Source organism: Pezoporus wallicus, unplaced genomic scaffold (genome assembly GCF_028554395.1).
Source record: "Pezoporus wallicus isolate ANWC-B61680 ecotype Strahan unplaced genomic scaffold, APGP_CSIRO_Pwel_v1 contig_3568, whole genome shotgun sequence".
Classification (NCBI taxonomy): domain Eukaryota; kingdom Metazoa; phylum Chordata; class Aves; order Psittaciformes; family Psittacidae; genus Pezoporus; species Pezoporus wallicus.
Window position 1 is genome coordinate 184,600 of NW_026637826.1, and position 21,639 is coordinate 206,238.

The 21,639-nt window shown below is 61.2% G+C and overlaps 1 protein-coding gene across 1 annotated transcript in view; it reads right to left on the reverse strand.

The window, feature by feature from the left end:
* Nucleotides 1-435: 435 nt before the first annotated feature.
* Nucleotides 436-21,639, reverse strand: part of BSN (bassoon presynaptic cytomatrix protein) — a 95,350-nt gene continuing 74,146 nt past the window's right edge. Inside the window, exons 4-12 of the mRNA XM_057407670.1 lie at nt 16,006-16,437; nt 7,911-14,543; nt 5,104-7,213; nt 4,042-4,790; nt 3,648-3,741; nt 3,386-3,526; nt 3,166-3,220; nt 2,984-3,080; nt 436-2,519 (exon numbers count right to left, since the gene is read on the reverse strand). Of these exons, the coding sequence (XP_057263653.1) occupies nt 3,180-3,220; nt 3,386-3,526; nt 3,648-3,741; nt 4,042-4,790; nt 5,104-7,213; nt 7,911-14,543; nt 16,006-16,437 (10,200 nt within the window). The 3' untranslated portion in view covers nt 436-2,519; nt 2,984-3,080; nt 3,166-3,179. The remainder of the gene's footprint in view (nt 2,520-2,983; nt 3,081-3,165; nt 3,221-3,385; nt 3,527-3,647; nt 3,742-4,041; nt 4,791-5,103; nt 7,214-7,910; nt 14,544-16,005; nt 16,438-21,639) is intronic.

A 21,639-nucleotide genomic window follows, 5' to 3' on the forward strand; every position in this document is an offset into this window, starting at 1 on the left:
ACCGGTGACTCCATGTCGCGGCGGTAGAGCGGGGGCGTGGCCAGGGCCAGCACTTCCGGGATAGAGAGGAGGGGCCTGCGGACTGCGGCGCCTCCTATTGGCTGCGGCGCTGGCCCAACGTCCCGCGTTGAGGCGCCCCCTGGTGGGCACGCGCGGCGCCGCCACCGCTGCCGCAGGAGGTGCGGGGTTCGGGGCCGCTGCCGGCCGGGGGCACTCGTTCACCGCGGGCCTCTGGGCCGCCCCGGAGCGGTACCCCCGGCAGGCGGCTGCAGCGCTGAGTGTCGCTCCGGATGCAGGCTGAGGAGATCGGGCCCCACCGGGACCCCCATCCCGCCGGTGCTGGGCACCGGCCAGACCCGCACTCCCAGCCCTGCCGATGTCCCGGCCCCCCCCCCCCCCCCCCCCCCTTCGCAGGCAGGAATCGGGGCCAGTCGGTGGTTTGTGTCAAGTCCTTTTTATTCTGTTCCCACAGAAACACCTGGTGAGGGGGCAGCTTCTGGGAGGGAGTCACGACACAGCGGCGGGGCGGCACGGCACGGTACAGCACGGTACGGCACGGAACGGGGTCACTACGGGTGGCACAGAGCACAGCAGACACGCACACCGTCACAATGTTCAGAGGGAGCGCACCCGGCATCGCGCCTACTGCTGCCAACGGCGCCCGGCCCTTCGCACCCTCCGTCCCCCCGCGCCGGCCAGCAGACTGCAGCCTGGCGGCCCGGCGGGGTGGGACACGTGCCCCCAGTCCCGGCGGACACCAAGGCGAGGTGGCGGGTGTGCTCGGGCGGCAGAACGGGCCTCGGCGGGGGTCTCAGTCCCGCGGGCAGTTTACACACTGTACAAGTATTTACAGCGCGAGGGGCAGCGGGGCCCGGAGGAGGAACCCACTTGTCATCAATGGGTGCTCGCAAGGGTAGGGCTGTCCTCCGTTCCCCCCACGAGAACTCCACGCTCCCTCTGGTCCCACAGCTGCTGGCCTCTTCCCCAGCCTTGGGGCAGACAGAGCCCCCACGAGGGACCTGCCGCAGAGCGTGGGCATCCCTCGGGAACTGGGCCCTTGATAACAAGTGCATAAATCTGCAAAGAGCTTTCAGTACAGCGATGGACTGATGGAAAAGAGAAAAAGAAAAGTCCAGGCAAAGAACAGCAAGCACTGAAAGGCGGGTGGAACCGTGCAGAGAAGTAGCAAGCCATGCTCTACGACGGGACAGACGGTCACGGGCGCTAGGGCTGCCCTTTGGCAAAGTGGCCCTCCGTGGGTCGAACATGCCACGAATTCATACGCACGGGTGGTTGGTAAAGAGTAAGTTCTTGGGTCGCTCGGCGGCACGCTTTGCGATGAAACCCTTTAGGCGCGACATTAAACCGATTAGCTATTCACAGGTCTTGTTCTGGAGTCGTGTTATTTCGTTGCATAGAACATCAGGCGGGTGAGCGGGGGCACTGGCGGGTGCTGCCGGCATGGGGAGGCAGCGGGGCGTGGGCAAGCCTCCTCCTTGCCTGCCAGCTGCTCCCCATCCCCAAGTAACCCCCTCCTGGCAGGGCGAGTGGGCTTTGGCCACCGGCCGCCGCACTGGCTGTCCCCACGAAATGGCTTGAGAAGGACTTGGATTGCACAGTAAGAGGAAGATACTGCCGGAGGCAAAGCTCTCCTGATCTTGTTCCACGGGATTTGTGCTCTTTTGTAGCCTCCTGCACTCTATTGCTTCTACAGACGACAGCCCGTGTGCTAACTCATCGCACAAAGCAAAGAGGGAAGAGGATTTGGTATAAAGTTTAGAAAACAAAACCAAAACCAAAACCAAAAGAACTCAAAAGAAACTGAGAAAAGAAAGGATCCCTCCCCAACGACGCCCCGTGCCCTCCCCAGTGTGGATGAGGTATACACAGAAATCAAAGTGGGATGATTAAGGCTGTTCTTGAAAGAAAAGGGGTGCCCGGCGGTGGGCGCGCTGGCTGTGTGGCAAGGGCAAGCGCGGCCCTTTCAATGCTTCCAATGGCTTCGGGGCGGCACTGAGTGCCGGGACATGTGCCCAGCTGGCGGCTGCGGCAGCAAAGGCCGGCCGTGCCACCTGTCAGAGTCCTATGGCCTCGTATTTCAGTAGTGAAACAGTGTTAGGTCCTAGCTGACGCGCTCCGGGGGCTCCCCGGTGGGGCCAGGAGCGGGCCACAGTGCAGGGGCCGCGGGGACACCCTGGTGGGGCGGACGGGGTCAGGAAGGAGGAACGGCGCACATGGCACCCAGCCCTCAGAGGGGGAAAAACCTATGAAGAGGCCAGAGCTGGAGTTCGGAGGGAGCAACTCTGTGTATAATCTTGAGAAAGGGCCACGGCCCACCTACGGGGCCTGACCCGATGCTCCGGATCAGGCCTGTCCCCTTGGGGCGGCTGCTGGGGCTTTGCCGTGTGCGCACCGGAGCTGCTCGCCAGGCGTGGGGGGCACCTGCCCCAGGGCGTCCGCTGGGGCCCCGTTTGGCCGCCGTTTGGTCCAGCATCCAGGGATTGCCCTGCTTTCAAAAGCTTGCAAGAGACACAGAGAGAGGCGTTGGCACGAGCAGCGATGTCCCCGCGGAAGGGACCCTATCACATGGGCCATGGCAAGCCAAGTGGCGCTGCTGGCAGAGCAGCTGCTGCCACCCCCATGCTGGACGGGCTCCCAGAGCAGAGCTCAGGCTGCCCAAACCTTCCCCACAAACCCAGGGTCTGCACCAGCATCCACGTGGCATCGGCTCACATGGCACTGCTGAGACTGGGGAACAAGGCCAAACCCCACGCCTGAGCTTGGGGCCGGCACTTGGGGATGAAGATGGGAATGAGTGGCTCAGTGTGAAGAGGACAGGGCTGCACCATGTCCTCCTCACCCTGGAGGCACGACTTGGCACGTGCCAGTGGGGACAGCGGTGCCATGGGAACCCCAGGGATGGCATGGAGGAGGGGACCGGTGCAATGGAGGGAACTTGTGTGCAGCTGCCCCGGACACTCACTGTTATACTCAGAGTCTGGCGCCGTGTGCTGAATTCAGTGGCTTCTTCATAGGTTTTTCCACTGCAACGACTCGATCTCCACTCGCTTCCCAAACTCCTGCAGCAGGAGGGAACAGCAGGGCGTCAGGCCTGGCCAGGGCATCGAGAGCTTGTGGCACAGCGCCCGGCGCGGCTGCACTCACCTTGTGCCGTTCTCTCACCAGAACGAAGTGAACTTCTTGCCAAAAGCTGACACCGCTGTGGGGAAGGCAGGAGAGGTGTCAGCATGGCGCAGACACCCTGGTCCCCACCTCACCAGATCCCAAACCGCAGGAGCACCGTGGCCACCCCCAAGGTGCCCGACTGAGTGTTGGTGCAGGAGAGCACCACCGTGCCATCCCCATCCCCTGGTGCAGCCCTCACCTTCAGTCAATTTGCCTGCCTGTTCCGCTGCCCCCCCTGGCAGGATTTTGGAGAAGACACTCTCTCCTTCCACCCCGGGCTGCCCCATGGCTGTGCCGGCAGGACCACGCGGCCCGGGTGCCCTTGGACCGGCCTTGACATCTGCTAGGGGACAAATGAAGCCACCATTAGCAGGGGATGGCCATGGGAGCTCGGCTGAGCCGCAGGGGTGCCAGGCAGCCAGTGTGGGGGTGAATGGCAGTGTGCTGCCAGACCTACTGACCTGCTGCTCCCAGAGGCTGTGATGTGGGCGCTCTCCCCGGCTGCTGTGGCACTTTTGCTGCAGGTTTGGGTGCATCCGTCTGCTCCGGTTTTGGCTGGAACAGGGAAAATAACTCTTAGAGAGCATCCTCTAGGGGTGGCATGGGCAGGGAGGCGACACCAAAAACCCCAAACACTGCTCCACAGCCCCAAAAGAGGCAGCAAGGGATCTAAGGCATGGGGATGGCCCCTCCTGGGTCCCTTCAAAGGGACTGCTGCTCCTGTGGCACTCAGGGTGGCTATGGTGGGCACATGGGTAGAATACATCTTGCCCCATGGCTCCCATTCCTAAACCCCTGCCAGCCCTTGCCCATGGCAATGCTGCGTGGCCAGGACACAGCTGAGCCAGTACTTACCGCCGGCGCTGGGTGCCCTCCTGGCTGTGCATGGACTGTGGCCGGTGCCTTCCCTGCGGCCTGCGCTGGCCCTGGCTGCTGCTGCTGCTGCGGTGGCCGGGCCGATGGGGGTCCCTGCGTCCTGCCCCTCGCCTCAGGCTGCGCTGAGCCCGTGGGCTGGGCAGCCTGCCTTGCCGCCGGCTGCTGCCGTGCTGCCTGCTGCCCTGCCTGCTGCTGTCTGCTCGCCGGCTGCTGCGTGTGTGTGAGGGGCTCCTGCTTCGGCGCTGGGGTGGCCGGCCCGTGTGGCTGGGGAGGCTTCTGCGCCTTGGGGGTCTCAGCGCCGTGGTGGTGAGCAGTAGGGCGGGACGATGGGGTGTACTCAGCAGAGCTGGGGCCGTAGGGTGCGGGCGCACGGGGCTCAGGCTGCTGCGCCTTCTTGGTGGCAGCCGGTGGCCCGTGGCCTCGGGGCTCATGGCGGCTGGGCTCTCGTGGGTGCTGCTTGGCCGAGCGGCGCGGGGGCTCATCGCCGGCGTGCCGGGAGCTGCCAGCATGGCGATCGTACTCCCTGTGGTGCCGGTGCTCGCGGTGCTGGGGGTAGTCATCGTGCTGCCATGGGTCCTCGTCGAGGGGCTCGTCGTAGTCATGGTAGGTGTGCTTAACGGGGGGTCTCTTCTGCGAGGAAGAGTGGCCACCGTAGTGCCTGACCCGCTCCGCGCGTGCCTCCCTGGGCTTATCAAACCAGTCTGTCTCCTCCTGACCCAAATGATAGGCTTCAGAAACCAAAAACAAACCACAGTCAATGTCTCGGTCAAGGCTGCCCGGGTGGAAGCCATGCAATGATGAGGGAGAGGCAAGCAGCGGGCACGCGCGCAGGGGACAGCCCGTTGCCGGTGGGGATGGGACGCGGCACGGCAGGGCACGGTGTGGGACCGGTGGGACCGGCTAACACCGAACACCCAGGGCAAGGGGAGGAAGGCACATGTCAAGCAAACTGAGGCGGTGAAAGTGTCTCTGCGTACGAGCGGACGGGCATGCCCCGGGGAAGTGCCATGCTCTGGGGTGGTCACCACGGGTAGCCGTTACCTTCACTGTCCGAGACAACGCAATGGGCATCATCCATGCCGTAGCCCTCCTCATGCTTGTACGAGTGACTCCTTGGCACGTCTTTGATGTGCTTTTGTACATCAGGCAACGAGTGGCTGGAGCAGAACTGGGAGCAGGGGTCCCCTGCTGACTGGGGACCGGGCCCCCCGGCAGCACGTGGTGCCCCCACCGCCTTCCCCAGGGGGCTGACAGGGCTCTCCTCCTCTGAGGGCTGTGTGCGGATGGGTGCCCGCCCACGGCTCTGGCTCATGCTGAGGGACGAGGGCTTGGAGCCACCTTTCTGGGAGCGCTCTGTGCCCTCCCGCTCATAGGACTTGCTCCGGCTGCCTGCCTCCCTGCCAGAGGACTTCTCCACCCCATAGCCAGAGGAGCGGGTTCTGCCGGCGGCATAGACCCGCTCCTCCTCGTCTACCAGATCCCGGCTGGAGACACCGTAGTACTTCTGCTGCTCATAGACGTTCTTCTTCAGGCCATAGGTGATCTCCTCCTGCAACTTCTTGGCCCTGGAGGCCACGTTGCTGCTGCCGACTGAGCTTGTCGCTGAATAGGAGGCCAGGTCTGACTCCACGTCTTTGGCTTCTTCGATGGGGGAGAACTTGGAGATCTTCTGCTCCATGCCCTGCTTCCTGTGCTTGCTGCGCTTTGAGGAGACAACGGCCGGTGCCAGGTTCTTGGATGAATGTTTCGGTAGAGCTGCACCAGAGCCGTGCTTGTCCACCCTTGAGGAGTGCCGGTACTCACTGTCCCCATAGTAGTAGGATGAGCCGGTAGAGCCACCTGACACCCTGCCATTGGTCTCCGTGCCCCGATGGTAGCTGTTCTTCCCTCGATAGTCGTGGCCATGGTGGTCATAGATGTCCTCCTCAGACTCCTCCTCAGCTTTGCTGTAGCAGCAGGGCCGGCTGGAGCTCTCGGCATCCCCCAGCTCGCTCTTCTCTCTGCCATGGCGGCTGTCAGTGCCTGTGCCCGTTGGCTCTGCTTTCTGCCCCTCCACTGCTGGGCTCTCCTTGGTGAGCTCGCTGATGTCCTCGATCATCACGTAGTTACGGGGGATGTTCTGCTCCAGGCTGGTGTAGAGGGACTCTGAAGAGAAGCTTGCTGAGGGGCCTGGAGCTGCACTGGCTCTCTCAGCCTGCCGGGCCTCTGGTGCCTTGTACTGCTCATAGCTACCGCTGGCTGGCGCGGTGCTGAAGGTGACATCGGGAATGGCGGAGGAGGTGGTGGCTGCGCCAATGACCTCGTAGTTGGTGGGGATCTTCTGTTCCAGGTCAGCCAGCGAGGTCTGCCGTGGCTTCTGGTGCGCACCAGCTACGTCTGCTGGGCTCTGGAAGAGGGCAGGCTGTGCCGCTGGCATGGTGGCCGCTCCGGCAAAGGCGCTCGGGGCTTGGTAGGGGTTTTGGGGCTGGAAGCCCGGCTGGCCTGGAGTGCCCAGCTCTGGGTATGCAGCGCCGGGGGCTGTGAAGGCACCAGGCGAGGCGAAGGCAGGCAGTGGGGCCGCTGGCAAGCCATCCTGTGCGGTGCTGGCTGCGGGGTACTGGGGATGCTGCAGGCGTGGCGGCGGGAAAGCAGCGGGGCCCTGCGGGGCAGGGTATGGGTAGGCGCCGTAGGAGGCAGCGGCAAAGTCAGGGTACTGCCCGGCGGGCACAGGGCGCAGGCCGGTGCCGTCATAGGCGGCGAGGCGCAGGCTGTGCAGCTCGCTGTCCGACAGGTAGTCGCGGCGGTCCCCGGCGCAGCGCAGGTAAGGGTGGTCTCGCCCACCTCCACGCTCCTTCAGCAGCGATTCCTTGCGCTGGGTGATGCCCAGCTCCAGGTACTTCAGCTTGGCGTCGATCTCCTTCTCCTCCTCGTCCAGCTCTGCCTGCTTCTTCCGCAGCTTGGTGGCCTCGTGCTCCACCAGCCTCAGGTCACGGTCCAGCTCCTTCAGCAGGCTGGCCTTGGTGACTGGCGCGGTGGCTTTGGGTGCCAGGCTGCTCAGGTAGAGCTGGGGGGTGGCTGAGCTGGCCAGGGGCACATGGGGCTCCTCGGGTGGTGGGCTGGGCAGTGTCCGCTTCACCTTCCGTGACAGTGGGCTTGACTGCAGCCCCCCAACCTGCAAAACAAAGGAACGCTTGGTCAGTGATGCAGGAGGGTGTCCCCCCATGCTCCCCCTTGAGTATCATGGAGCTCCTCCCATGCCCAGAGGTTGCGGTCAGGCAGCCACCGTGCACGTGTTCCCCCATGCACTGAGGAAGCAGCATTTATGTAAAAGCACAATAAATAGGATGGAAGTAACAGGCAGGGCGCTTTCAGTGAGTAATTCCGAGGGTGGCAGCTGGCCAAGCGCCGTGACGGCCCCGTGCCACAAGAAATGCTTTCTGTCCTCAGGTGTTTGGCTTCAGAGAGGTTGGAGCTGCTCCTGCCCTGCATATTGCCCCAGGGCTCTTTGCTGGGCACTTGGCAGCCCAAGGGGACAAAGGTGGGAATAAGAGCCACCAACACCCAAACCAGAGCCATGCATGTCGGCTGCTCCCTGGGAGAGGAAGAGGACACAGCTGGGGCAGGGGACAGGGTACAACCCTGACAGCCAGCAGCAGCTCCTGCCCACCGATGGGCTCGTGCAGCCCATGGATCTCCAGGGCCTCCCTCCAGCAGCCAGCTTTGGTCTGTGTCCACTGGCTGTCACCAGTCACTGTGAGAAGCCAGCTTTTTAAATCATTAATTGCCGCAGTGCTAATGAAACCAGAATGTCCCGAGGCGCCTCCTGAGGCCATTCCCCGAGGGAATGTTTGTTCCCCATGCTGACATACCTGTGTGCCAGGGAGCAGCGCATGCTGGTAGAGGGAGAACCTGTCCTTGCCGGCCTCCTCGGCAGTGGGGCTGATGGGCTTGGGGTCTGAGAGGGAGCGCTGCATGGTCTTGATGGGTCGCGGCAGCGTCTGCTGGCGGGGGGACAAGTCGGTGGTGAAGTGCTTCTGCGGGGGGACGTGAGCCTTGTTCAGCCGCTCACTGGTGGCGAAGGAGGACTCCAGGAGGCGATGGGGCGACAAGGGAGAGACAGGCGAGTAGAGGACCTGAGGAGAGCGGGGCGGCTGGCGGGTCACCAGCTGGGAGAGGGACTCGGCCGGCAGATGGGACTGGTAGCCAATTTCCAGGGGATCAGGTTTCTTCTTCTCAAATTTGCCCAGGGTCTGCTGCCGGATGGCGTGGGGGTCCAGGGGGCCTGTGCTCACCATCTGAAGGTTGGTGGAGTAGGGCGGGATGGTGGTGGGCACCGTCAGCTGGGGCACCACGACGCCGGGCTGGGGGGCTGGCTCTGGCTCCGTCTGACACGCCAGGCTCTCGCCACGCTGTGTCTTCTCCGGAGCTGAGATGTACTTGATGATCTCCACCCGGGGGTCGTGGGTGGTGATGTGGATGGAGGGGGAGACGCGGAGGAGCTGGTCAGGCTCTGTCTGCACCGAGCAGTCGCTGATGGTCTGGATGCCCACGCTGGCCATACCGCGGGCTGTACCCTCCGCCTTGCCCTCGGCACCAGCCTCCGTGTGCCGCGAGGGCCGGGAGCGTCGGCGGCGCACGGGCTGCTCCCACTCCCCGCTGTCCTCCTCATCCGTCTGCACGCTGCAGTCGGTGCTGCGCCGCGCCCGCCGCCGCCGTGACAGCAGGTACCGCTCCTCGCTGTCCTCCTCGTCCGTCTGCACACTGCTGTCCGCCGTCTTCCTCCCCGCAAAGGCTTCCCGCGAAGCCTCCTTCTCGTAGGCGTCCCGCAGCCGGGGCATCGAGTTCCTCTTCTTGATGCCCCGTCCAGGTTCCCAGGAATCCTCGGCTTGCAGCGACATGTCCGAGGCCGAGCTGCTGAGCGGGCGCTGTGGCGCGGGGTAGCGGGGCCCGGCAGGGCCATCCAGAGGCGCCTGGCTGGGTGGCGGCCACGCGTGCCCGTTGTGCTGCGGCAGACCCCGCGGCCCCTCGGCAGGCCCCTCGGGTGGGCGGGCGCTGGGTTCGGCGGGCGCGGGGAACGCGCTCTTCTGCCTCTTCTGCTCCTCGAGCTGCTGCTGCAGCTGGTGCTGGAGCTGGTGGATGTGCTCGAGCTGCAGGCGCTGCTGTGCGAGCTGCTCCCGCTGCAGCGCCAGCTGTGCGTGCCGCTCCTCCTGCTGCTGCTGCAGCACCTGCTGCTTGATGCACTGCAGCTCCTGCAGCTCCCGCTGCACCAGCAGCTGCTCCTTCTCCCGGTGCCGCTGCAGCTCCGCTCGCTCCCGCTCCAGCTCCTCCTGCAGCCGCAGCTGGCGCAGCTTCTCCAGCTCCACGCGCTCCCGCTCCAGCTGCAGCACGTGCTCCTGCTGCTTGCGCTGCCGCTCCTCCTCCCGCTCCCGCTCCTCCCGCTGCGCACCTCCATCCTGAGCTGCCTTGGCCACCGGCGCTGCCTGCCCGCCCTCCTTGCTGGCCGCTGGTGCCGCTGGCCCCTCGGCACGGGGAGCAGCTCCCGCCGGCTCCGCTCTCTGCAAGCCACTGGTGGTGGGGACTTTGGGAGCGGGACTGGCACCCGCTGCCGCCGGTGCTGTGCTGATGGGCTTGCCCAGGTACACGGGTGTCTCCATCAGTGAGGCTGGCGGGGCCGGCCGGCTCGGCGCTGGGTAGCGGTAGAGGCCCTGTGCTGCCAGTGGGACACGGGGGGTGACGACCGGCAGCCTGGCCAGGCTGGCCAGAGGCACCGCTGCCACACCGCCCGGGCTGTAGGGTCTGTAGAGCCCACGCAGCATGGGCCGCAGCACCGAGGCTGGCTGGGTGGTGATGGGCAGCGTGGAGGCGATGGGCGTGTTGATGGTTGAGTAGATCATGCCGTCGGCGGCCCGCACGGTGGCGGTGGAAGGGAACATCTGCCGGATGGTGCCCAGGCGGACGCCGGGGATGTTGTACTGTGCCAGGCTGCCGAAGCCCTGCCGCCCCTCAGGGAAGCTGGGGTTGTACATCCCGCTGGGTTTGGGGGGCACAGGGCCCTGCTGTGGAGCCGCCACCCCGCCCGGCCCCCCTGGCCCGGCACCGGGGCCGTAGGGCATCAGGTCGGGGCCATTGGCGTGCCGGCCGCCATACTGGTCCATGGAGTTGAGGGCCGCGCACATGCGGCTGATCTCCCGTGCTGTGGTGGCACTGTAGTGGGCCAGACTGGACTCCTGGAAGCTGGCCAGGTCTGCCCGGGGCGAGAAGCGGTAGTCAGAGTAGATGTTGGAGGCTGAGCTGTACCTGCGCATGGGCAGCGGGCGGCCCAGCAGCTCCGCTGGCTGGCGGAGGTCGGAGAAGGAGCCATACTGCAGCCCCTGGCCCAGGTACCCCTCCTCGGCGAAGCCCACGCTGTAGGAGTGCTTCATGGTGCTGAGGTCCACGGCGGCATCACCCGCTGGGGAGGCGAAGGGCTGATCCCCCTTTGTGGGGTAGTAGCCCACCCCAATTTCGGAGAGGTTTGTGTCTGACATGGAGGAGTAGAGGCGGCCGAAGGCGCCACTGGGGTAAAACTTCTGCTCCTCGTAGACTGGGGGTGCCGGTGCTGGCTGCTCACGGAAGGGGAAGGTCTCCGTCAGCTCTGGCTCCCTGCTGCCATAGAGGGGCCCACTGGCTTTCCGGCCAGGCGCTGCTGCCTCCCCAGCTTTCTTCTCTGGCATCTTGGAGGTGGGGTTGAAGGCGCCGGTGCAGCTGCCACCAAAGGGGAACTTGTAGACCACGTCACAGCAGGCAACCTGGCTCTCTGGCTTCATGCCCGTGAGGTCCAGAACATTGGCCGGTGGTTCCTCCTTCAGCACTTTGGTCACTGGGCCAGCTGCTGCCTCCTCCATCTGCACCATCATCACCTGGGACTTCTTCCCACCCAGGGCAAGGAGAGGGCTCTGGCTTTTTAGCTCCACCGGCACTGCCCGGTACAGCTCTGATCCTGGCTCTGGCAGGAAGGGCTGCTGGAGGCCACCAACATTCTGTGCTGCACCGGTCTGTGTGATGAGCATGTCCTTCTTCACCATCTGTCCCGGCACACCGTACCTTGCAAACTTGGGCTGGGGGGCAGCGGAGGGCTCAGACTTGGCAACAGGCACCCCACTGGCTCTGACAGCAGCCGTCTGGACGCCCTGCTCCACCTGCTTCACCTGTGCCAAGCACACTGGGCTCCCGGTCCCCTGCCCGAAGTCCACCCGGCTCTGGAAAGGGTCTCCATAGACCACGGGCTGCTTGGGCTGCGAGAGGAGCATGGGGGAGGCGATGGCCAGGCTGGCAGTGCTGGCTGCTGCGATGATGGCGTGGGGCTGCTCCTGTGCGTTGAGGTTGATGATCAGGGGCTGGATGGCTGTGGACTGCCGGCTCGGGATGTGGTCCAAGGTCAGGCAGTACTTCCTGGCCTCTGTGGCCAAGGAGGTGAGATCCATGCCTTGGTCTGTTATGATGATGGGGGCAGATTTCAGCGCGGTCCGTAAGTCCATGGCGTTAGTGCTCGGCACCTTGGGCCCTGGCTCGACCCGGGATGTGCCGGGGATGGAGGAAATGCGGCAGAGGGAGATGTTTTCTGCAGGGAGTGCTCCCCAGCCGTACAGCCCCGTGATGCCATCAGCAGCTGAAGTCACAGCGGGTGCCTTCTGGGTGTGCTCCTTCACCGGCTGTACCCTGATGTAGGCAGTCAGCGGCTGCTCCGTCTCTGGCGCCTGGCTGTAGCCGTGTGCTGGCAGCTGCCGGCTCGGCTTGGTGGGCGATGAGGTGGGAGATGTTGAGGAGCCGGAGCTGGTTGGCTTAGTCTGGCTGGCTGCGTCAGCCGCCAGAGGGATCAGCATGAAGGGAGCATCCTGTGAGGAGGGCTGCCGCACCAGGCGTGGGGAGCCCGCCCGGTGGGGTGTCTGCGTCCCCTGTGCTACCATGGGGGAAGAGGTGGGGGGGCTGGCGGTGGGACCCTCGTAGGGCAGGAGGGGGCTCTGCGTCTGCGTGGAAAACTCTGCCGTGGCCTTTGTGGTGCGGGTGGGACTCTGCGTGGGGGAGGTGGGTGAGAGGGGAGGGCTGGAGCTCTTGTAGAAGGTGTACGTCTTTGGTGGCAGGGGCTTGCTGTCGCTCACAGCCGGGAGCTTCTCCCTGGCTGTCTGCACACTGATCTCCACCACTGCCTTGCTTCTGCTGATGTCCTCCGTCTGCGAGCCGTAGCTGACAGTGCTCTTCACCGGGCTGTAGCTTCTGCTAGGTACGGATGGGGCCTCTGGAGCTGGGGAGCTGTAGGTGCGCAGCACGCTCCCAGGGCTGGCTGCTGCTGTTGTCACTGTGCTAGCACCTTTGCTGTAGGCGTAAGGAGTGGTAGGAGCCTTGAATGCTGGGCTGGGAGCTGCCGGGGTGCCCTGGAGCTTGGCTGGGTCTTGCCCCTCTTTTGCAAAATGCTGGGTGACCCGGACATCGGGAATGGCCTTGGCTGTGCTGCTGTCGGAAGTGGCAAAAGAGACGGGAGCGGAGAGCTGCGTGGGGCTGGTGCCAGGGGTGAGCGGGCCACCATTCTGCTTCATCAGGTCAGCGTAGGCACTCTCGGCATGGAGGAAGTGCTTCTCCTGGTACGTCTCCTCCTGCCCCTTTGTCTTCTCTCCCTGCTCAAGGGACAGGTCGAAGGAGGAGGACCGATGCATCCTGGAGATGCTCTGTGAGGTCTGTAGGATCTCCTCATACACCGCTCCTGCCTTCCCGCTTGGATAGCTGGGCTGGGAGGGGTGTGCGGGGCCACCATCGTATCGGTACTCCTCCGTGTACTGGTAATCGAAGCTGTTCTTCTGGCCCTCGGTGCCGTGGTAGCTGACCTGCTGGTAGGTGCTGCCGTAGGAAACCGCTGGCTGAGCCTGCTGGACCTGCTGCTTCTGCATCATCTCTGCCTTCCTCATCATCTCCTCGTAGGCTTCCTCAGCGCTCTTGAGGGGCTTGCTGGCAGGCTGGCTGGGGCTGCTCTCCCCCTTCTCCGTCGGGGAGTACAGTGACATGAAGGTGGGCAGGTTGTATTCGCTGCCTGACTTGTACAGCTTGGAGGTCACTGCGTCAAAGCTCTCAGCCTCTGAGTCGATGGAGGGTGAGTACTCAGAACAGGAGGAGCGGTGCAGCTCCTCCATCTCTGCCGCCTGCCGCAGCTCCTCAGTGGGGGAGGCATCCTCGATGGGGGAGAGGTTGCTGGGGGGGGTTTTGGAGCGCTCTCTCCTCCGCTGGGCCCTCAGCTCCTCCTTGTCGCGCTTGGTCTTGCGTGCTGTGCTCCGGATGCGCTGCTGCTCCACCTCCCGCATCTTCTCCTGCTCCCGCAGCAGCTCTTCTTCCTCCCGCAGCTCCTCCTCCTCAGATGAGTCCTCAATGGTGGGCAGCAAGGGACCATGCGAGCGGTGGCGAGCCTTTCTCTGCTGCTTCACCTCCTCCAGGCGCTGTCGACGGCTGGGGCTGCTGTCACTGTCTTCCTCCAGGGAGGAGATGGAGGTGGGTGAAGTGCCCGAGGTGTAGCTGGGTGTCGTGGCTGGCAGGGTGGAGGAGTACTCGCCCCGGGAGCGCTCTTCGGGGGAGCCCGTCAGGCTCTCCATCTCCAGCTCAGGCTCCCGGTCTAGGCTGGCATCCACCTCCTGCCCTATCTCCATCTCCCGGCCGTAGCCAGTTGTGCTGTTCAGCTCGATGGTCTTGAAGCGCCGCAGCCCCCCCTGTGCCGTGCTCAGGTCATCACCCTCTGCTGTCTCCACCTCCTTTCTCTCCTCATACATGCTGCTGGCACCATGTGGCAGGCGCCGCTTAGCGGGCTCTTTGCCCTTCTCTGCCTCGGCCTTCTGCCCAGCTTTGGGGACGCTGTACTTGGTGCGCCCATAGCCTTCCTCCTCCTCCTCTTCGAGGTTGTCCTCCTCTGCGCTCATCTCCAGGATCTGCCTCCGCATGAACTCCTCATCGCTCACGTCAGCCTCACGGCCCTTGGGCCGGGGAGGTACCGGGGAGAAGCCCCCTTCGCTGCTGTCCTCCACGTAGTCGTGCCGCAGCTTGCTGCCGAACTCATCCGACGACTCCGCGCTCTCCCTCCGCTCCCGCTGGTTCTCCCACTCCAGCGAGTCCTCATCCTCCTCCAGGATGTCCTCCAGCTCCTCATCCGAGTCGAAGGCTTCGGGGGTGATGGAGAGGTACCGTGGCCGCTGCCGCTGCCGCTGCTCCTCCCGCGGCTCCGTGCTGCTCTTGCCACGCTCAGTGGGCTCCGGCGGTGCACCCCGGCCCTCCAGGAGAGGCCGCATGCTGCTCTCCAGCTTGGTGAGCTCAGAGGGGCTGGGGGGACTCTGCCCGGCCAGCCCGGTGCTGCTCAGCTTCTCCTCCTCCTGCTGCACCAGGCCTGTGATCTCGCTCTGCGAGCTGGAGATGCCATCAGAGGAGTATCCGGTGTCACTCAGGCTCTGGGGGCTGCGGGACAGGTCCGGGGGGTAAGGCTTGCTCCCATCCTGTTGGCAAGAGACAGCACAGCATCAGACACAGGCAGCTGTGGGGCTGCTGCCCTGCTAAGCCCAAATCCTCTTCTTGGAAGCATGCGGAAAGTCTGGGCAGCACTGGGAGCCAGCCCAGCATGATGGCTGGGGGCCACCCAGTGTCACCCCTATCAGTGGTGTCTTGCAAACGGGGCATAGCACAGCAAATGTCTCCAGGAGCAAAGGCACTGTGGGACCCATAAATACATTTAAGAAACTGGGCCCCATCAGTATCATCTGTCCTCAGTAACAAACACAAGACATCTGTCTAATGGCAATATTGACAGCTTTCACTGCCCATCACTTAGAGAGCCAGTGAGGGAATGCGTGTATGTGGAGGGAGCAGCCCTTGTACCCCGGTGCCTGGCCAGGCTGGTGTGGTGGCACTGAAAGGACCAGTGGCAGCCGTAAAGAGCAGCCACCTTCTAAAGAATGTTAAGTTCCATGACTGACAGCCCTGCAAAAGCAGCCTTCAGAGGCAGGGGGCCCCCAGGATCTTCATTAGATACCAGCAGAAAGAAACAGACCCTTCTAATTGACATTACAATTAGGCAGCGCAGGGGGCAAACCTCCAAGCCATGGGAAAAGCACCATCATCATGCCCAGCCCCAGTGCTCCCAGCAGGGCCCATCACCCCACAGAGGCTCCATGGGCTTTATTTGAGAAGCCTCTTCCTTGGGAGCTGCTTGATGTCACAGGGGGGCAGCCGTGATCCCACACCTCCAGGGTGGTGGGATCCCCTTCCCACGGGGGACTGTGCTGGCTGCTGCTGGGATGGTTGCTGCTGGGAGAAAACAGTCCCAATGCAGCCAAATGTTTCCCCAAATTTTGTTGAATTTAGAAAAAGAGGTGGGACGAGGAGCTTGTAAAACGCTGTCTGCTGCAACATGAAACATTGTGAAATAAGTTTTCTGTTACAGAAGAAATTCAACTGCCCTCACATTATTTTAAAACAAATCCAAAGGCTGATGATGACCTGGACTATGCCCAAATCGATGTATTCCTAATAAGAAGAAGGCAAAACCAGTATGCTGCTATATAGCCCATGAAGTTTCTAAGTGGTTTGGAAATGCTGAGACAGCAGTGTTTTGAGCTCACTGCTTTCCAAAAGGCCATTTCCTGAAGCAAATGGCCTCAATGGCATAATTTCTGCTCTGACTTGGAATAAACCCTCACTTCCCAGGCCAGTGGTGGAATCACTGTCCCTGGAAGTGCTCAACACCCACGTAGCCAAGGCCCTCAGTGCCATGGGTTAGCAGTGGCCTTGGCAGCGCTGGGGTAATGGTTGGACTTGATGATCTTAAAGGTCTTTGCCAACCTGGTTTATTTGATGATTCTGAGCATGGCAGCTGGCAGAGGCATGACTCAGAGCCAGGCCAGACCCGGGCAGGATGTGGTCCCGGGGGATGCGGGAGCTGCATGCACCCTAATAGCTCACCTCCTCCTTGGCCCGTGGTGCCTCGGCGGGTGCCCGGCTCTCTTTGCTCTCCACCTCCGGTTTGGGGGTCACGCTCTTCCCCTTCGGTGCCGTGCTCTCAGGAGCTCTGGGAGGCTCCGGCGCAGCTTTGGGCAGTGGCTTGTCCTCTGCCGGCGCCGGGGGCTTCTTCTCTGCCGGGGCAGGGCTGGGGGCCCTGCTCTGCTCGCCAGCCCGGAGGCTCTTGGCAGGCGAAGGCTGGCGCTCGGGGGGTGCAGCCGGCTCGGTGGGGGCCGGCGCGGCTGCTCGCTGCTGCTGGCTGGCCGCTGGCGGCTGGTGCCTGGGGGAGCCGGGTGCAGGCTGCTTCGGGGCAGGCAGCGGCATTGGGGCAGGGTCGCCCAGGCTGCCCTCCAGCAGCCGCTGAGTTTGGCAGTTCAAACACAGCCACTCGTTCTTCTGCAAAACAGAGAGAGGCGAAGCTCAGCTCACCCAGACGTTCAGCTGACGGGACACATGGCCATGGTGCAAAGGGCTCAGCACACCCAAACCAAACCGTCACCTTCGGAGAGGCCAGGCAAGTGCCAGAACACCAGCACGAGCTGCCGAGGGGCATGAGGTGTTGCAGCTGTACCCTAAAAGCCATCTAGAAGAGACTGACCACCGAGCTTACACCTACCCCTGCCCTTATTCAGACCCCAGTGATGTTCAGACAGTGGCTATGACACAGGGATTTCACCCTCTCCCCCACGACACTTCAGCATCACCAGCTCTTTTCATCTCCAGTCTTGCTGGTAGTTTGGTTTTAAGTGAAATTAAACAGCAAAGACAGACTGCTACCACTGCTTAACACTTCCCAGGCTCCACACAGCTTCCCTCTTGCTCTGATTTGTTTTCCTTGATACAACAAAGGTTTAACAGCATAATCATAATACTTCAGGATCTTTTTTTTTTTCCCCCTAGATTATAAAAAAAATACTGGGTACACAAGTAGGCAAAAATTTCCCAAAGATATTACCTGAAGTACCCACTGTGCAGGAAAAGAACAAGACAATCTTGTCTAGTGAAATTCTCAGCAAGAGCTGGCGTTTTATGGCCTGGAAAAAGCAGCTTGCAAGCAGGGCTGTGAGTGGCAGAGAGCCCATGGGGCTATGGCAGGGGCTCTGCATTAAGAGATCAGAAGCACTTTCACCCCATGTGTCGCCCAGGGGCTATTTTTACCCACCCAGGAATGTCCAGGAATAGGAGCCTGACATTTCCTTCCCTTTTGATGTTTCATCAGCTTAAACATTTTCTGGTTTCGCTGCTAAAAGCCCACTATGCTCCAAGTCCTTTGCCCAGCCTCCTCTTTTGCTGATCCATTGCTTGCAAAGCTTGGGGTGGCAAACCTCAGGGCATGGCTGGCCCCAGGGAGGTAGTCTTGGTCTTCAGCTGGACCAGCCTGGGGCAGGGGCTGCGAGCCAGCTGTGCCTCCTGGGGCCACAGAGGCCATGGTCTCCATGTAGAAGATGAGGTTCACCAAAACGGCCTCAAGGACATGGGCTCAAGCTGTGCCAGGGGAGGATCAGATTGGTTACTAGGGAAAATTTCTTTACCAAAAGGGTTGTCAAGCACTGAGACAGGCTGCCCCGGGAGGTGATTCAGTCACCATCCTGGAGGCACCGAGAAGATGCATAGACATGGTTTACTGGTGGAATTGGTAGTGCTGAGTTAATGGTTGGACTCAATGATCTTAAGGGTCTTTTCCAACCTAAATGATTCTGTGACTCTATGACTCTAACAACCATACCTACAGCACGGCAGCAGTGCAGTGGGGCTTGGTACCTGCATCCCTCGCCCAGGAGTCCCCATGGACAGTGAGATGCTGGAGATGCTTCACAGTGGGAGGTGGCCGGGAGCAGGGTTCCCCACGGACACTTGGGGAACACAAGTGACTCCCACAGTGATCTGGACCAGCAGCAGCCATCCAGCCCATGCTCTCCAGGCAAGAGTGGCAGGAGGGCTTCTTCTGCAGGGAAGGGGTGCAGCATCCTCCCTCCCACCACCCCGCAGAGCCCCTGCTCTTCACACAGACATCTTAAGAATACATTAGGGCTTCGGAGGGCCATAAAAAAATTCCCTTTCAGCACGGTAATATTTAATTACTGCTTAATCAAAGAGAAAGTCTAATTAAGGAGCAAGTGCAGCCTATTGTATCCTAATGATTGCATTTGTCTTCTTTTATTTCAGAACTTGGTCTCATCCCTGTGCCTCTGAATCAGGTCTCCTCGCCCTGCTCTGCTGTGTAATTATTCCAGAGTGCAGAAGGAGATGTGATTGCGTGTCACAAATTGAATCCCTGCCTCATGGAAATACACGGCCTTTCATTTTTCTTTCAGGAATCCCATTTTCCTTCATCAGAGCTCCTTCCTCGAGGCTAACAGCTCCTGCCCATCTCTCTCTGCCACATCATCATGCCAGCTCCTACCTTGATCCTGAAGGAACCAGAGAGCAGCCTGCTTTGAACTACCCAGCCTGCCCCATCCAGGCCCTTAATACACTCCCTGAATGGGGCATTGCCCATGCTCATGATATCCCACCCTGCCAGACCGTGTGCTCGTGGGATGGGCACAACTGCTTTTGCCCTTCCAGGCCAAAATTCAGTCCAAGGATGACCATGGAAAGTCAATGCTGGCCATCAAGTGCCAAGCCTGGATGCTGAGTACCCATCAGGTCTCATCCAAGGAGGTGGCTCTTGTGCCAGTCACACACATTCTGGCCAGTGCCCTGCTGGGACAACCCTTCAAAATGTGCAGCCTCCTGGATCAGCACACTCCTTTTGTCTGAGTTTTCCTGGGTACAGATGTCCAAGCTTTGCAAGAGCAGAGGTTCAGGGTGACATTAGGAAAAGCCCCTTTCCTGAGGCCATGGTGCACCCCAGGACAGTCTCCATGGGGTTTCCACCCTTGGAGGTGTTCAAGACTTTGCTAGATCAAGCCCCTCACGTTGGTGGCTGCCCTGCTCTGTGTGGGTGGCTGGGCTGGAGACACCACATTCCCCCACCAACACCTTTCTGAGTCCATGAAGGCAAGGGACACCACCACGGTGCAAGGCAGGTGTCAGTGGTAAGGACCTAATGGTGTCATCTCATCAGGACAAGGCTTAGAGGCCCTTCAAGATGGCACTGATTCATGCCATGGGGATCTGATGACTCCACAGATTGGCCTGAGCATCCTCCCTTCAGGCTGCTCCCTGCTGTGGGCTCTGCAGCAGCCATTGCTCTCAGCGGCTGCCCCACTTGGAGCAGCTCACCCTGCTGTCCTGCTCTCACAGACGTGCCAGCTCGACTCTCCATGGGACCACACCAGGAAGCGGGGAGGGGAATGGTCTCTGCTGAAACCAGCCCTGCCAGAAAGATTGTGGAGCTCTACTCTGAAACACCCCGTGCCTAAAGAGCAGGCAGAGAGATGCTAGTCAAGCCCTGGGAGATGCCCAGGATGACAGCCTGGCACATACTGAGCTTGCATTTTCTCTTCCTGCCTTTTCTTTCAGCATCTCTGGGGTCTCCCATGCCAGAGATACCCTGCCAACAGTCCAGCACCCTGCATTAGTGTGAGCCCCTGTGGAAAATCACTCCGGTTACAGCCTCGGATGGCAGAAAACCAGGAAGGGATAACTGGATTTTCCCAGTGTCCCACAGGACATACCCAGGCCTCAGCAGCAGCCTGTGTAGACTGTGAGCACAGACTGTGCTGCAGCAGCCAGCACAGCATCTGCCATCGCATCCCTGCACTTGCTGCAGTGAGTATCTCCAGCAGCAGGAGATGCCCAGCTCCTACACATGCCCGCTGCAGCAGTGGGAAGACGAAGGCAAGAAAAGCTGCCCCTGCCCAGCAGGAACATCTCAGCACAACCTCTCCAGACTCTCAGTCCCTGTCTTTAACAGACCTCTGCAGCCCCACCAGCACCAGCACTCACACCCATCAAGCTTCTGGATGCTAAAACCCAGGGGCTCAGTGAAGATGCTGCACTTGAGGCACCCCACAGCCACGTGCTGGCACCTCACATTCTGCCACTGCCAGATGGAATCACAGAATCCCAGACTGGTTTATGTTGGAAGGGACCTTAAAGCTCATCCAGTTCCAACCCCTGCCACGGGCAGGGACCCCTTCCACTAGAGCAGGTTGCTCCAAGCCCCTGTGTCCAACCTGGCCTTGAACACTGCCAGGGATGGGGCAGCCACAGCTTCTCTGGGCACCCTGTGCCAGCGCCTCAGCACCCTCACAGGGAAGAGCTTCTGCCTAAGATCTACCCTAAACCTCCCCTGTTTAAGTTTTAACCTATTACCCTTTGTCCTATTGCTACAGTCCCTGATGAAGATAACACATGAAGATAACCGATCCCTCTCCTGTGGTCCTGCAGTGTTACCAGCACTGTGTTTAGCTATCCTGCAGCACCTCTGCTCCCTCCCAGACAGGCTGACTCAGAAGCAGTTCCCCTATACATATCACTTGGCCACAGACACTCCAGCTAACACAGCCAACGGGATTAAGCTGCCCCTGAGAAAATGCAAACATCCGACGACCGTCTGATTTGCTAACAGCTTGTAAATCCCCATCGAGATTAACCAGATCCCATGAAGATAATCATAATTAGGCTGTATTTAGTGCTTTGCATGGCCAAACTGTTGGGTGCCTGGGAAGCCAGGGTGCCCCTCGCCAGGGTGGTAAGTGGGTAAGGAGCTTACAGCAAGACACGGCGCGCCTGTCTGAGTGTCTGTGCTTAAGGATGCTGGAAACCTTGGCCCTGATCAGGATGGGGGTTTCGCTCTGCACTGAGGTTTGCTGCCGTAGGACACACTGCGGTGACGGCCACAGGGGGTTTAACCACATGGTGTGCAGGCTATAGGCACCGGGGCTGATGAAGCCACTGGGATGCAGAGCGGGCTCCAGGTAGAGGAAAGCATCAATAATTAAAAAGAAGGATGAAACCAAAGAGCGCCTGAGATACCGCCTTAAATGAAGAGGCGCTGGCACGGCAGGCTGGAGACCGGCCAGCGGGCAGGCAGGTGGCAAAGGCGCCGGGGCTACCCAGCCCAGCGAGGTTATCAGCTTACACCCCTGGGAGCATCACTGCCTGCACGCCTCGGTTCCCAGCCTTTCTCACCTCCAAACACGGGGATCTGCAGAGGAGTTATGGGAAAAAGTAAGTTTCTGGAGAGAGGAGCCCCCTGGATGCTGCTGCAATACCCCAAGATGATACAGGGTGCAGGGTCTGCATGCAGGGGGATGCACCCAGCATCCCCTGAGAGCTGTACCCAGTGGCATGTAGCCATGGCTGTGCTTGCCAACCTCCACTGGGTTTTACCCTGCAATTGTTTTAATGTACTAATGGGCAACAACAAAACTGTAATTGAGGAAAATAGAAGCCTTCCCGCATAATTCTGGTCAACGTTACTGCTTGGCAAGTTAATTAAATGCTGAATTCCCCAGAGCTGCGGGTTGGGTTGTTTTCAACAGAGCCAGCGAGCTTCAGCGTCACGGTTGCACATGAACCCCCTGTTCGGCGACTCAGAGGTCTGAGAGCCTTGGTGGGAGCCAGCGGTGCCAGAGGCTTCCCCATTTAGCCCCTTGCTGACAGTCCCACCGTCCCCAAGACCCTTACTGCAACCTTTACAGGCTC